This window comes from Sinohyriopsis cumingii, chromosome 12 (assembly GCF_028554795.1).
Source record: "Sinohyriopsis cumingii isolate HCF-2022 chromosome 12, ASM2855479v2, whole genome shotgun sequence".
NCBI classification, from domain to species: domain Eukaryota; kingdom Metazoa; phylum Mollusca; class Bivalvia; order Unionida; family Unionidae; genus Sinohyriopsis; species Sinohyriopsis cumingii.
This window is the reverse complement of record NC_142972.1, coordinates 58,569,710-58,587,740: the sequence shown is the minus strand read 5'-3', so window position 1 is coordinate 58,587,740 and position 18,031 is coordinate 58,569,710. Positions and strand designations below refer to the sequence as shown.

Genomic DNA, 18,031 nt, shown 5'->3' with positions numbered 1-18,031 from the left:
AATATTTTGTGGAAATTAATAAGACAAATATAATATATTAACAACCAGACTGGGTGGGTAAGCTTCACTCCCACACTTTAATCAAACTAATGCCATAGCATATAATACACTTTGAAAGTACAAGAAAATAATTAGAATAAGGTCATTTTGAAGGTATATTGTGTGCTGTAAACTGTTTAAAACTTTTGAATAATTGGTACTGAATTTTAATTTATATATGTTAGGAGAAAAAAGGATAATTTCTTCTGAAATGCAGAGAATGTACTATGTGTATGCTATTATTAATTCTAGTACAGAAAAACTGAAGGAATGTATTGTGCTTCAAACGCAATGGTTGATCAATGCCATGAAGTCCCTCATCACTGCTGAGATAATCGTTCTGAGAAAGCATCCCGAAGCTGAAAAAGAGTGGCACCAGTTTAAAGAAGAGGGAAAACTCACACGGGAACTATTAGGTTTGTTAATTTCTAAAACAACTTGACAGTTTCTCTCATCGTAGTTGCAATTCTAATTCAAGAGTTTTCTTCATTACAAGCTCATTGTTTTACTTTTGGGTAATAAATATTATTAAAATGTCTAGTAGTGTTGAGCAAAGTATATTTAAAATTAAATATATTCCTTCAAGAAAAGCTGTTGTAAATCTCAAAGAAAAATGATATTTCTGGTTATTTTGAAAGAACTAGTGTTTGTATTACCATTGGTAATAGTAGTAATTCCATGTTTTTTAAATGTGCAATAGTGGTTTTTAGTTTTATATGTATCCATACAAACGGCTGAATATATATAGTATTGATATGATGGTCCTGATTATATGTTATTGATATATTATTGTTATGCCATTTCATAGCTGCATACCAAATAGATTCATTTGTCAACAGTTTAAAGTATGTCATCGATAGGGTGTAGTACGAGTATCATGTATACATATGACAATGTAAAGTTGGATTTTATGTTTTACATATTGTATGCTGAAGATTTGCTATATATATACATATATATATATATATATATATATATATATATATATATATATATATATATATATATATATATATATATATATATATATATATATATATATATATATATATATATATATTCTCAACACGAGAATGGAAAACATTTTACATTTACACAAATAATTTGCATGAAAGTACCATATTATGGTAACTGCAGCTTGCTTTTAGAGACCATTTGTGATGTACCGAAATGGGTTTATGTTTATAATGGCCACCAGTCCTACTCATTGGAAACATGTGATAACAATACTGCAATGCTGAATTTAGCAAACAATTTACTTACATAGTCATTCCTCAGGATGCCACTGAAATTGGAAGAAGCGTTTTTAAAGTTCTGCCCATATAATGCACGATTTTAATTTTCGCTTTCAACTGATATGGTTCAATGATTGCAGAATTATCCTTTAACTTTTAATCTGTTTGTAAATTCCCACAAATTTAAACCTTTTTAGGCAAATAATGAGACTTAAATCAAAGCAAACACAAGTTGAAGTTCAATGTGTCTGAATATTTCTTTGGAAGAAAATATTCGCTTCATATATTATATATATCTGTAGTGTATCTATTGCATGATAGTGAACCGAAAATTAGCATTGTATGCATTCAATCAGTTGGAGTGTTTCTGATTTTTTTATATCATACATGCATACATAAGCAAGATGGTGATGACAGACTCATGGTAGATACAGTATAAACTAAACTAGTTTCATAAGCAAGCGTTCATTCAACTTCATTTATATTGTTTGTATTTATGACTTTTATATATATCAAATAAAAGTTAAAATTGTAATGGAATTTCCCTTTAACATTTTTTATAGACATTTTTTATAGACATTAACATAAATTGTCTAGTATATGAATTGTACAACTAGTTTTAACAATCTATTTCAGAATGATATTGCTCTTAAATATAGAAATAGGACATCTCCTTTCCAGCCTTTCTGAACAATTTTTCTGAACGTATTTCTCTTCGTAGAATATATTTGTTTCTTGATGGCATTAGCTGTTTTCATTGACATTTTAGATCAATACAATATTTGATCAACTATTTCTGACAGTAAATGGAAATTTGTTTTTGCAGATATCATTCGGAGCAAGGAGCATGAGCCAGACCTACATGACCACAAGGAGCTCATTCTGTTGCTGTTGGAGCAATTAAACAACATTGCCAGACCCATGGAGGATGGAGACAAGGTTAGCATTAATTTCTCAGCGATTTTTGTTCTTTATTGAAGCTTCATATTACAATGCAACATTGCTATAAACAAAACACTTCATGCAAATGTTTTATTCTGTGCAAAGTTATGGGAAATTCATCAGTGACCATTTACTGTGTTAGAATATTTGAGTCTAATTTCCCATGCCAAATTCCTTCCTGTATTCTAAAAGGCTTTTTTAATAATCTTCCTTTGTTATAACATAAAGTGAGTGTATGTTTTGATTTGTGTGATCTGCTGAAGAAAATTTGATCAGCTGATATGCTCAAGCTTTTTAAATGGCAGCTGTGTAAATACAAAATCATAACACATAACAATAAAGGTACAAAGTAACAAAGGTGTGATAATCACACCTAATTCATAATTGATATTCTAAAATCATGGGTCGTAGGTTCAATACACAATTAAATAATTAAAAGAAACGTTTTTATTACATACTGTTTGAAATATCTTTTACCTATTGTTCTATATCTTTATGCTGACTTATTAAGTACAGCTTGAAGTAATCCTCTCTTGTTTATTTTGAATTCTAATTGTTGTGAAGATAGTTGAAAATAAATTGCCAGTAAGAAAGAATAAAATATGTCTCTATTTGACACAGTTTTACAATTAATATGAGGAATAAATTCAGGCATTCATGAAAATTTGAATGACATTTCCAAATACTGTTGCGAACTGTTTTATTAAGGCAGGGTTTGGTGTGCAAACAGATGTCATTACCAGTGATAGTGATGATGCTGCTGATGTTCCCCTTGCTATGGTGCATGATGCATTCTGCTTATTTGGGTCTGGTATAAAGGATATTGAGTTTTTGGATCACGTTACGTCTCATTTTGACACTGCCATATTTGTAATTCCAACAATTGAGGATATTATTTGTGAAATTAGTGATTGCCAAGAAGCAACCGACGTTTCGATTGCTGGAAGTGACAAGTATGACAATTATTTAGTATCAGCCATTGTACCAACACTTGTACCTGACAAATCTGTGACAATAATTCTGTAGCAACAGTTACACATGAAACATCTGTGACAATGATTCAGTAACAAGGGTTACACCTGACACCTTTGACAATGATTCAGTACTAACAGTTGTACCTGACACACCTGTGACACTTGACACATCAATGACAGTGATTCAGTACCAAGAGTTACACCTGACACACCTATGACACTGATTCAGTACCAACAGTTGTACCTGACACTCCTGTTACAATGATTATGTACCAACAGTTACATTTGGCACATCTGTGACAATGTTTCAGTACTAATAGTTACACATCACACACCTATGACACTGATTCACTACCAATATTTGTACCTGACACACCTGTGACAATGATTCTGTGCCAACATTTACACTTGACACATCTGTGACAATGATTCAGTACCAAGAGTTACACCTGACACACCTGTGACAATCATTCAGTACCAACAGTTGTACCTGACACAGCCGTAACGCTTGACACATCTGTGACAATCATTCAGTACCAAGAGTTACACCTTACACACCCATGACACTTATTCAGTACTGACCGTTGTACCTGACACACCGATGACAATGATTCTGTACCAACAATTAACTTAATACATGTATGACAATGATTCAGGACCAAGAATTACACCTGACACACTTTTGACAATGCTTCAGTACCAGCAGTTGTATGAACAGTTGTACCTGACACACCTATAATAATGATTTAGTACCAACAGTTCTACATGACACATCTATGACAGTGATTCAGTACCAACAGTTCTACATGACACACCTATGACAGTGATTTTGTATGAACAGTTTTACTTAGCACACCTATAACAATGATTTAGTACCAACAGTTCTTCATGACACATCTATGACAGTGATTCCGTACCAACAGTTTTACCTTGGGTCATCAAAGTTCTTGATAAAATAATGGACATTACACTACACCAACAAGTTCAGTGGGAAACACTGTATATGCTAAAGAAGCAACTGCATGTCATTAAAACAGCAAGAAAAAAGAAGTCACGTTGTAATAAAAAAGCACATGACTATTGACAATTTATTTCCATACATATAACTGAAGGACTAATTGCAGAGTTCTGATAATAATCATGCCAATATAAACTGTTTACTACATTTATGCACAGCGTCATCCTATCATCAGCATGCTTAAGTACATAAACATTTTGAAAACTAAATGATGAATTTTGATGTAATGTGTTTTGGGGTTATAAAGCATACATGCCAACCATTACACTTTTGGCATAATCATTATTCTTTTTTCACCAAATTATGTTGTACGCATGACTGCATAAGGATTATGCTGTTTTGGTTAATTAAAAAATAAAACCAGAAGTTAATAAAAAGTTGCTTTTGTCATTTTTAATATCATCTCTTTAATGTAAGTTTGAGAATATTCTAAAAAAGATGACCGCTGCATAAGAATAATCTAAGAGTACTTTCCTTATTTTGCTTTTTGAAGCAACTGTATATTACCCATTTCCAAGAAAACATATGGGTTCTTCAAATACGAACTTTACCTCACAAATTCATTAGATTGATAAGCAATTTAGTTACGAGACCAGTTGATACTTTCAAATAAAATGGTACCAGGTGTTTAGCAAGATGCTTTATGGTGTGAGTTGTGGGTGTCATTGGGCAGAAAAATATTAGAGCAGATGGATGTTTTCAACTTAAAAACATATCAGATCAGAAAAAAAGGACTAATCAGCAATGCTTTTTTCAAATTTAGAAAGAAAAATATGAGAGTAATATAATACAGCCTTTATGCCCACTGCAGAATTCCAGTTCCTGATCATTCAGCAAAAGTTTCACATCTAGACTGATAAAAGTGAGCGCTGAATATAAATAATTTTTCATTATATTTTGTGTTTTGTATTTTGGTTCTAATCCGAATGGATTTTGCCCTTTGTGACAAGAATTTTGACTAGCAGCAGAACCATGTTAATGGCAAAAATAAATCATGTTTTATAATTCTAACACGTATAATATAGATTACACTTTTTATGCCCAAATTATGCTTTTTTTGCCAATTATAACAATAATAATAATTTCACTTAGAACTGGTGTGGGGCATACATAATAATGTTTCAAAAATAAATTAAAAGAATCAAAGTCCCTTGTGAAAAGTTGTAATGATCTTTTTATTACATAAGGATGAGCATTCAGCTGTATAACTTGTTGAATAAGTAATAGCATTTTAATTATCTGACTAATCTTTAGGAACATCAGCGGAGCATGTGTACATAAATTCATTCTTTCAAATCTTTGTCATAGCTCCATTTGATATTGATGTAGTTGAGCTTGTTTTGAAGGACGAGGACAAAAAATTATAGAAATTGGGGAAGAAATGATTTATGCTGAAATCATTTAAATATCTTATTGATGAATAATCTATATTTTCATTTCCCTACTTTCTTTTTTATTAACAAAATAGAGACATGATAGACTGCAGACTACATGATTCATCCATGTTTACACATAGCTCAAGCATGAGGGTGCGCAAAGTACTTTTACTGTGTATTGTTTACTATCACTTGATTGTTTTATTCAAAGCAATGTCAGACGGGGTGTATAGTATCAAGGAACCATTGGTTTGCTAAAGCTGCAATGGTTAGTACCTCATACAGAGAGTTTCTGTATTTGTAATACCGCCAGAAAAGTACATATCATTATATGTCAGTCATCATCACTAATGTAAAAACAATATTGAAGGAATTAGAAAATGGTGTCTTTAGTTAAAGTTTAGGCTGTTTCATCTGTTCGCAGTGTTTGTGCCCTTTTTATACTTCCTTTATTTTGATGCACAGTGACTGAAAACCTTTTGCTTCTTGTCTACTTGGATTTTCTATACCACTCGAAGACACCAGTCAGTCTTGAACTTTTAGGTCAGTTAAATATATCTGCTTTTCCATGCTCTTTGTGTTAATTTGTATGCAGTTTAACATTCTACCTGTATATAACCTTTCTTTTTAAAAAAACAAACAGTTCAATTATGTAGTGTTTTATATTACCTGATTCTCATGTACATATATTTTCAAAATTATGTTCTTAACGAATGACAGTCTGTTCTGAGAAAATTTACCAATTTAATTTACACAACGATTCTGGCATCTTCTTATGAGTAAATTATATATGATAGAATCTTCATCAGTTTAATTTTCTGCTGAATTCATGTTCAGTGTACTATGCATCATAAGCAGGATTATCAAAATAATTAAATTCTCCACTAACTTATGCCATGTTTTTCACTATTTAAATAAAAGAAGTTAATAAAGATGATGGCTTCAAAGAAGACAAAACAAAGTGCAAATAGCGGAAGAACGTAAACTTTGGTTACAAATTAGTATAGTAAATTAGACATGAAATATAATTGGAAACACTAACAATAAAAGAGTTGGAACACTGTATCAAAAGTAAATGATTTAACCCCTTGAGAGCTTTGTAAATGTGAAACCGGGCAAAATATGCAAATCCTTGTCAGATGTGGTTATTATAGCAGTAACATCTATGTTTGGTGTAAATCTACCCATTGATGATGTAAATGAATTACAGATTTCAAAGATTACATGAATGTGGCATTAATGACATATGCTTTGCTGGTGACAAGTATCTCAGTTAGCTTTGGAGTTACATCTGTATATATTAGATTCTTGTCAATAACATTTGAAAATTAATTTAAAAGATTCAACTTAGAGACAAAATAACAATGGTGCTGAAAACTCAGAGTAAAGCAAGCAAGTTAAAGTCAATGCTGAAATTAATGCCAAATGAATGTGTAAGGGACACTTTGTAATCAGTGGAATATTTCCTTTGACCATGGTTGTAACAACAGTTGTTATTACTTGAATGCCTGTATATTACACAGATATTCATTGAGGTAAGCGAAAATGGAGACCTAAAAATGTTAAACAAAATCTACTCAGTGATAAAATGAAAAGATTTGAAAGTATCAATATTTCCATTTCGTTGTGTATCTTCTTTATACATGGCATTTTACCACCATTAAACGTATTATCTAAGCCTTCATGCATCTGATGATCAACTGGTGAGGACACCTTTTTCACTGTTTATGTTTGGATAAATCAAGTGAAGCATGATTAATGCGACTGTTAAAATAGCTATCCTAAAGTTAATATAGTTTGGGTTCTCTAATCATTTGTGATTCCTGTTGTCTATAGATCAGTTTATAAAAATAGTCCATACTTTTATCTCTCTAGTTTTGTTTGTTTTCCATACAACAAATTTTACAACAAGAGCTTTATTTAACTCTGTTTCCCCATTTACATGTATTGGTATTAGTGGGGAGTTTTGTGACTTATTTATTCTGCAGAAATTTACTACAGAAAGTTTCCAACTGTGATGTTTTAGCATGAATATAACAGAAGTGTATCTTCTTGAAAAAATTAGTTAGCATGATGTTGAATAAAGATGCTTATATACAAAATAGATTTGTATATGTTTGAGTTCAGATGGTCAATATTTTTGCAAAATTATACAGAACCATATATAATGAAGCTTTGAAGTAACTAAAAGAATCTGATGGATGATGACATGTGAAAAATACAAAAACAAAACATGACTCAATATAATGAGCTGTTTTGTTATCCAAAAAAATGAACAAGTGAATAAAGAAGGATATTAAGATACAGATAAAATTTATAAAATAATTCTTCTTTTTTTACATTTCCACAATTCTGAAATATAAATATTACTTCATCTACTTAAAATTGATGATTGAGATAGTGAAGAAGTGATAGGGAAATACAGTTAACGTAATCTTGGCTGCGGTATTGAAATTCTTTACTCGTGTTTCTTCTGATTAGATAAAATTATTAAATTAGAAACTATCCATATTTTGATTAAGATATTGTCCTTGAATAAGTTTGGCAGGTATATAGAGTTTCCTAGCACAAAGTACCATGATAAATTTAAACTCAACAACTAATTATATGGAACTAATGTCTGCATTACATAGATTATATAATCAATATAAACTATGATACCTGATCCTTTTAGAGTTCGTTCATTGAAATCAATAGGACTTTTTTGTCTTCCCAGTGGACAATGATGAAGTTCAGAATTGAAAAATACAATAAAATTCATTCATCACAGTTTCGATTTAAAGATTCTTTTTCAGCTGAACATCATATTTCATCTTAAGTAACTTATAGTTTCCTTAAGATCTTTCCACAAAAGCTTCAAAAAAAAAATAAACATAAACTTAATGTATTTAAGGAAGTAAAATTTAAAGGAATTTTGTGAACTCAGATCATGAATTACCTCTTCATAAACTCAGTATCATAATAAAGGATAATTCACTACAAATATGAAATATTGCAATGGACAATGAGGACTTTGTAAAACAATGTACAGAATTAATGTTCCAGACTTTAGTGAAGACTTAAATGAATCAAGTCCTCCAAAATCAGCTTTAAATTGTTTTCATAATATGAAATATAAAAAAAGATATTTTTATTAAATTTTTCAACAAAGTGCTCTACATTTTAAACTAATTATAGTTTGTTGTGTTCACAAAAGGAATGATAATTTCAGACAGCAGTATGTATTATGCATAAAATTAAAAATTATGAACACGTATAAATGTAATTAGTTACACAATCTCATGATTAGATACTGTATCTAAGGATTTAATTTCAAATCCAAGTAAATCTCAACCAAAATTCATCCACCTATTATTAGTCCAGCAACAAGTGTCATTTCTAAAGAAAGTAGTTATGAACACTATCATATTCATGATTGGTCTGGTTCGGTGTTTTATGGCACAGAAAGACAGAAGGTTATTTAGTAACAACGCACTTAGAGTAAACTGCCTTGCCCTAGGAAACAGTGCAGTAGCTGACTCAGATGTAATTCATTGGTAGGATTTGAACCTGCACCCTTCTGGTCATGATTCCAACATGCTATTCATTGAGGTACCATGGCTCCTGGTACATACATACTATGCATAATTAAAAACTGTTACCTGAAATATAGACAGATCAACCTGTAGTGCATGAATTGTTTTAGTGGTTGTACAACAAAGCAAATAAACATATCATGTACCAGTAATTAATAAACAGGTATGTAACTACTTTATTATGAGGCTCAATAGATGTAAAATAACTTGCTAGCACGTGCCAAGAACATGAAATGTTGTATCCATGTAGGCAGGTGCACAAAATATACTTGCTTTTCATATTTTAATCAGATTATAAAATGTAGCACACTACCTTTCCTGTGCCTTGATCATATTTTGTTTGGGTAGGTTCTCTCTATTTTATTTCTCTCTTTGACATTATTCACGTTTATGATTCTTAGTTTCCTTTTCTATATTGTCTGAGTGAGTCATATACATGTAAGTTGTATCTTTGCTTTTAATGTGCATAAATTGTTGTATATTGAAATATGCATGTAAATACATCAGTTTCTGCTCCTATGTCTTATCATTATTTGGAGAATCTGAGATCAGATTGGAGTTTGTAAGAGTATTCTTCACACCATTTGTAAGCTTTATTATGGTAGTTTTCCAGTTTGCTAACAGGTGTAATTTTTTGGTATCTGGTATCTGAACCGCACTAATCTGTTCATTATATTAATAACAATTCAAATCAAGTTACATAGCAATGATTCGATATCCCTGCTTTTATATTTAAAGAAATGATTTAATTTGTATTTTCAGGCAGATGAATTCTTTCTTGCCCCATTTATGCTTCGTCAAACAGTTCCACCAGAAGTTATTTCCCCTGTGATTAAACCTGGGATGGAAAGCTCATCAGTACTTTGCTTTGTCTTCACGAGGAAAGTTTTACCTTCCCCAATTTTCCACAGGCTCCTTGCTGTCTGTGTTGCAGAATGGCCAATACTGAAGAGGAGGGGAACGAATCAGATTTTCTGTAGCTGTGGCATATTTGAAATCGACCATCATTACAGACTGACTCTTCATATCAAGAGCTATGTTATTTTCGCAAGGATCACACTAGTGGCAGCAAAGCGCCAGACATTGGATCAAAAAGTTTGCATTCCTGTCAGAAAATTCATAAATGACAGTCTTTCCAAAATTCTTGGAAACCTGAGCCAGAACTTGAAGTTTGAATTCTTCATACAGTGTCAATGCCCTCAATCTGTTGCTGACAGTTTGGACAGTCTCTTTTCTGTAGAAGAGCTACGTAACGTTGCCAACTTGACTTGCCGTTATCATGATGAGCACAGTGTCGAGTCCCAATCCCTTCTGAAATACTGGTTTCAAAATAAGGTAAAAAAATAATGTATACTTGCATACATGTATATATATACCTCTCTCTTGATAACTCATGTATGATGGGGTCTTAAAGTATGTACTGCACTATAAGTGAGGATTTGAGTTATCGAGGAACCTTCATAAGAATATGAAATGATACCATCCTCGCTGGACATGGAGAAAACTGCGGGGGGCGGGAGCGAACTGGTTTGTAAAATGGCTGAATACTCGTTCTATGATTGGGAATAATTGTTAATAAAACACTTTTCTAATGAAGTTATTCATTTTTATGTAAAATGACCTTTGTTTTCAAGATATCCAACTGCAGATAGATTGTTAACATTATTCCAACTGGTTTCAACAACTATCCCCTGCATGCATAAACATCATGTATTGCATCACTTCTTTATCTTGTTGTTAAGTAGTCTGGTTCCCTGGTCCATGTGCTACCTAATTTGCATTTGATAAAATAAAACTCATTTAATTGGGATTTACTTATCAAAGTGTTGCATAAGTACGCATTAGTGAGAATTTTATTGATCTAAATTTCATTACATACTGTTATTTACAGTATGCCAGGAATGTTGTTTGGAAATATTTTAACAAAATACATGACTTATTTGAAGTTGATAATTTTATAATGCTGATTGAAATTTCCATGTCATATCAACCGCCGTTGATGATATAACAAGCGATATGTCAATGTTTCAGTTACAAATTTGGTTCCCGATGTTCCTGATGTTCAACAAATAGGTGTCAACTTTTGTCTATTTTCTATTGTAAAAAAATGGGATCTGACCCTGCATTATAAGCAGGTTAATGTATTATCAGGACACCAGTTAATGAGGGAGTGATGTGTACATGTATATGTATGTGTGTGTGTATATATATATATATATATATATATATATATATATATATATATATATATATATATATATATATATATATATATATATATATATATATATATATATATATATATATATATATATATATATATATATATATATATATATATGTATATATATATATGTATATATATATATATATATATATATATATATATATATATATATATATATATATATATATATATATATATATATATATATATATATATATATATATATATATATATATATATATATATATATATATATATATATATGGTGGTGCACGGTAAAATAATAATTTCTATTCCTGTCACAGAACTTATGGTGAATTATTTTCCACCTAGGTTATATATCCTAAGACTTAAGAAATGAAATAAATTTGTATTGCATTTGTGCTCCACCTCCACTGCACATTACAATACAATAGATAAATAAAATGCTTATTTTATAATAAAGAAAGAAACTAACCTTTATTTTTATCATTTATTCCTTTTTTTTTTCAACATGAGCATTAAATAATAAAATATATCCACAAAATCTATATTTGGAGCATAGGCTTCGATACTGTAGTGTTTCACTTATGTCCGATAACACACACCGCATTGTTAATTTCCATGAACATTGAGCCATAAAATTGTGTGTGGCTGTCTCAAAGGTTTGAATGTTATCCAACTGAAAACTGGATCAAACAAAATCACCAAAAAGAGGGAAATAATCAACAGATATCTTGAAAACAATTGTTATTCATGCATGACACAATGTTAGGTGCAAACTAGTCAAGATTGAATTATTTCCATGTCTACTGTCTAACAGTATCTCACAAATTAAAATCATTATTTGAAAACACATTACTTATTTGTACGTGACAATCATTTTTCCCACACAGGTTACAAAAGTATCATTACTATTTACCCGCAGACATCAATTCTCCTTTGTATTAATTGTAACTATAGACGCAAAGCACATATAAGCCCGAGTGGTGAATAAGCACAACTGGCAGCGAGCAGCAAACTCCATATTTGATCCTACCGAAAGGACATCAAAGACAAAAGTTATTTTTATTACAAAGCAAGCCGACCTCAGATACCTTTTATAATTGCTTTTTGTTTGACATCAGAAGCCGACTATGGATTCTTTTAAGTGAGTCAATTTGTTTATTGAATATACAAAGTTGGCTGAGATATGGAAGCAAACTTTGGTTCCTTTTCACCGGTATTCATGGAAATTTTGAAAATAAATTGAAACAATTGAACAAATTTAAAAGTGACACATTATAGTGTCTTGTGCACGAACTTCAATGACCCAGCGTCGCCCAGAATATTTAGAGAAAATAAAACCATGTGATGAATTTGTGAAGGCTAGAAGAGAATCAAATAATTTTGCAAACAAGAGTTAAATAATCAACCGATATATTAAAGACATCTGCCAATTACGCATGACACGGTGTTAGATGCAAAATAACCAAGACGGAATTATATCCAGGTCTATTGCATGACAGTATCTTGCAAATAAAATAAAATTTAAGTTTGAGTACATTTTTCCAAATGTAATTTTAGAATGACTTAAAAGGTGTCTCACAATTTACGATTAGAAAAAAATGATGTGTCTCAGAATTAATTTATGGTGTCCCAGCAAATACGGTGTTCCAACATATCGATAAATATGGTTCGTATAGCATGCTCCTTAGAGGTTCAGGGAGAGAGAGGCGCCGATTTATCTACATTATCATATGATTCTACACATTTCCTACTTCTAATTTAGATAATGTAAGATATAAAATGACAAATCAAATTTTAGATAATATTAACATAGTCGCAGTGCTTCAAAACTGTACTAATACTACAGTTCATTTTCTCATTTAGAAAATGCTGATCAACACCTTTTGCAGTAAGTTTTAGCTTTTCTTTATTCAAATAAATCTGAACAAACTTAGGCACGGACTTGACAAGATCTTTTTAAGCTTGTCTTGAACAGTGTAAATTTATCCTACTGTGTAAACATAAAAAGGTAATTATTTGAGCTATCCACAATTAAATTCCTGATGAAAGCTGCTTAAAAAAAGGAACAAAAGATAAAACTGAATGAATTTACACTGTACTGCAAACCATGTGTTTAGTCATTACAAGGTAATCACAGTCACGAGTTTGAATATACATGTACACAGCTATGATTCTGACTGCATTTATTCTGTAAGGGACAGGTCATTTAACTGATGTGACAGTATTGTTCTTTACGATTGTTGTATATTTGTTATTCTTTCATTCATCACATGACTTTGTTTCAAATAAAATGAGGAATGGCAAATCAGAACAAGACAATTGTTTTCAGGCATATACCGACCACCCCACCCAGTTAGAATCATAAATGACCTGTCTCTAGTAAGGACTTAACTTTAGCAGATGTTCTGCAGGAATAAAGGCATTGGTCATTGTGAAACACTGTCATAAAATGTTAGCATCAAAGGATGTCAATTTCCGCTTGGGAAATGTGTATTTATAACACAAAGCCCTCTGACTTCTCATGTTGTACTTAACAGTTGAAATTATGGTTTCATCATTAACAACGGAACTTCTGGTAGTTGTTCCATATTAATTTGACCTCAGTGTATAGTAGAAATGAATAATAATGTGGAAAATTGTCAAATCGTAGATGTTTAGAGATTTTAATTTCCAATAAATGTATGGTACTCTGTGTGGATGTCGCCACATATTGTACAGTATGTTAATGAGAACTTGTGCGCGCAGTAACATAAGTTTGGTGATTATTCCTATTATTAGTATAACCTCACTGTATTGTTCAAATGAATAATAACATGATAAATTCTCTAATTTTAGTTATTTTAAAATTTCAAGGCATTCTTCTTAGCTGTGTCTATGTGTGTCATATTATTTATTCTTTCTTGTAACTAAGAATATAAGAACAAACTTTTAATCATCATAAAAACCTAATGATATGAAAATGATTTGTCAATTACGTAGTCGTTATATAGATGGAAGACTCATCAAAAGTAACATTTTTGACAACAGAGACTGGAATTGATAGTAAACTTTCAAATAAGATGCATTACTGGATTATATTATTGTAATTTAAGATACATAACCACTACATGGCCATCACAGGCACATCATCACTTCCAGCATTGGTTTTCCAGTAAAGTTTATTCAAAACTTTAATTATTAGGACTTGTGTCTGTAATTCTATGATTATAAGGGATGTAATTCGCGATTCCGTAAGTTCCTTTTTTACATTTTCATTTTGCATTCCAAGGAAATAAATTATTTGTTGAATTTTACAAAGCTTGTTGCTTCTCTCTCTTTTCTATTACTTATTTCAAGTCTATAGATTCGTAGCAGAATATTCAGTGCTCGTCCATTGGGTAGGAATTCTGTAAAATAATTCAGAAAAAAAAATGTTTTTGAAATTTATATTAACCTTGTCCCAGATATTGTTTCACATTTTAGAAATCTTCATTGCAACCAACAATATTTTACAATGTCAACTGAAGCAGATAACTTTATTTCAAATCATAGTCAGTAACAATTAAACTCCTTGAAAAAAGGATAGATTACTCTAGCTTGCCATAAAATACGATTTTTTCTGAGGCAAAGGCATCTTAACGAAGCACGAAATAAAACATAATTTGGTCCAACATTTGGAGGAAAAATATATTTTTAATTAAGGTGCTTTGGAATTCATTAGTTAGTTTCCATCTGGCTCTAGCTTTATAAGTTACTGAATAGAAACTACAATATAATAATGAAATAGAGTTAAGAAAGCTCAAGCTTAAAACAAGACAATTACAGAACGAGGGAAGAGACAGACAAATACAACTGTAGTTACAGAAAGAGGAAAAGAGAGAGACAGAAAGAGAAGATAGGCTAATGCAAATGCAATATAAAAAAAATAAAGCGAAATCTAGAGAGAAAAAAACAACAGAAAGTGAATTTCATTTGAGATTAAAATTAATAGAGTTGGCAATGGAACATACTTCCGAACTTTACAACAAATTCAGGTTTTTATGTTGCAAACAATATTAGGTTAGCACCCCTTTTAAGGAAAAAGAAGTAAATAAATATTTTCAATATTTTTAAAGAAAACAATTGCTGAAAATGTTAAATGGCCAAGGGAACAATGAACTGTTATTACAAAGTGTACTTTTTCGGCAAAGCTCGTGACATCTACACTTCCCTGTCACTACATCAAAGTTCTGATTATGGTCTGGTTAAGGTATGTATCTTGAAGGGTTATGAGTTGGTACATGAGGCGTATCGACAAAAGTATTGGAACTATAATATACTGGGCTAATCCATGTCAAATTTGTAGGAGTGAATGAGTTTTTATTTGATAGGTGGTGCTTAGCCAAGAAGTTGGTAAAGATTATGAAATTCTCAGAAAACTCATTTTAGTTGAATAATTCAAGAGTTGTGTCCATAGTGACATTAACATTTACCTTGATGAGCAAAAGGTTGACTCTTTAGAATCTGCTGCTTATATAGCTGACGAGTATTCCTTATCACATAAAGTTTCTTTTGTCAAGAAGTCTTTCACTCGGCAGTTTTCTGGTAAATAAAATTTTCTTCGTCTAATACGAGCACTTGCAAATCTAAATCTGACACAACTTTTAGAAATCAAAAGTGTCTGACAAGATTGTTCAGAAATCCTTATCTCTTCCTATGTGTACCTATTGTAAGAAGAAATGGCACGTTATTTCTGACTGTTACAAATTGAAACATAAGGAGCCAATCAACATAGACCTATTCTATATGCTCATATTTCTAAGAGATCAAGGTCTCAGCCATGTATTGACAACAATACAGATTTTTGTATGGAGAATTATGAACCATTCCTGTTGCAAGGTTCTATATCCCTCATTAAGGATTCTGCCAATCCTATCCCTATTAAAACTTTAAGGGACATGGGAGCTTCTCAGAGTCTTTTATTAACAGGTACATTAAATTTTTTTAGAAGTCTTCTGATGAGGGTGTTATTATTAAGTGGCTTTGTTAATTTTCCTCTTCGTTGTGTAAAGTTGTTATCAGACAGTATGTGGACCCGTGACAGTCCGAGCAGTGTTGGCATTAGCCATTGAGGATATTCGTGTATTACTATTTCTTGAATATGAGCATTTGTTTCCAGATGTTCGTACACGAAATTATTAAATCTAACTTGATGTCGAAATTTTAGAAACCACACCTGTGAAGGCATCTGCACAGGATGAACACTCTCATACAGAAATGTTTGAATAAAAAAGAAATCAGTATATGCTGGAGATTGATTTCATAGAACCGAGTAAAAGTGACTGTATTTGACAGTGTATTCTTGTGCCGAAACCCGATAATACTTTCCGCATGTGACTAAACTGATTCATTTCCATTGCCAAGAATCAGTAACGACATTGACAAAATTGGAAATGCAATATATGTCATCAAATTAAACCTTTTGAAAGATTTTGTAAATTGCACGGACAGAAAGGGCAAAGGAAATTTCTGCATTTGTGACTCCAGATTATCAATATAATGTGCTGCTGTTGGAGATGAAAGGTTGTACTTTTGAACGTTTAATGAAAATGATTTCATTTGGTCTAGATAATTGCGATGTATGCTTACAGTTTAGACTATATAACTTTCTGTATCATAATAGGTTATGATTCCTTAGCTTTCAACTTTATGACAAGACCCTGAGGAAGAAAATAAGAGAGGCCATTGAAATCATGGAGGGGAAGCCAGTTTTGAACCGTGATTGTGGATTCGAACCTCTGCCGTTGTACAGAAGGGTTTCGTCACATGGTCAACATTTAGCAGATCACATGATTCCAGTTCCGAACTCATTCCTTTGATTAAGGCCTTGTGATAAGGTCGAAAGTTAAGTAGTCATTGCCCATCACGCTATGGAATGGTATCTATTTTTAGCTTCATTGAAAATATACACTATTTTTCGTACGATAATACGAGTTAATCATAGATCCCAAGTCACTCCAAACTTTGTAACTTAAAGCGCGAGTATTAGTTACCTTATCTTTGCACACCACTGTTTTCCTCTATGTAATTGCAGAGACGTCTGTAAGCTGTTGCTAAGATAGCTACTTATCCTTACTGTCAGTGGCATTGTCGTTGAGATTCTTCATTTATGTACAAATGTCAGCTTGGATACTTAAAGGGCCCTGCAGGGTCCGAGGAAGGGCCTGTTGTGTATATTTCTGCAGGATTCAGAGTCATAATTCAGCAGTTTAATGATACCGTAGTTTACCATGTTCTAAGGTATTGCTTTAATCTATCATTGACCATGGTTCAAGGAATGTCATAGCCAGCTGTTAACTGTTTGCAGTTTGAGAGGCCCATGCATCACCTGCCTAATCATTTTAAGATGGAATTCTAGCACAACCAGCATAGTATGTTCTATACTCTGTCGACCCCTTCATTCACTAAAAGGCGTGGTCTGAAGAATCAGAAGAGGAAGCTTATGGTCTCTTCCCTGTCAGTAAGGAGCCAGGTAGTCATTCCTAGGGAGTTATTTCCTCACTCGACATGTTCCCCTTTTACCAACATATTAGTACATACCAGACTATGCTGCTTTTCTGTAATGTTAAAAACACTCCATTGTATGGGTAATATGATTCCCGCATTAGATATACTTCTAAAATTCTTTCCAAATATTGG

At 31.8% G+C, this 18,031-nt stretch overlaps 1 protein-coding gene across 1 annotated transcript in view; it reads left to right on the top strand.

Moving 5' to 3' along the window:
• Nucleotides 1-14,529, top strand: part of LOC149786542 (uncharacterized) — a 73,760-nt gene extending 59,231 nt beyond the window's left edge. Inside the window, exons 6-9 of the mRNA XM_089975946.1 lie at nt 292-455; nt 2,101-2,213; nt 9,922-10,494; nt 14,467-14,529. Of these exons, the coding sequence (XP_089832072.1) occupies nt 292-455; nt 2,101-2,213; nt 9,922-10,494; nt 14,467-14,529 (913 nt within the window). The remainder of the gene's footprint in view (nt 1-291; nt 456-2,100; nt 2,214-9,921; nt 10,495-14,466) is intronic.
• Nucleotides 14,530-18,031: the final 3,502 nt, after the last annotated feature.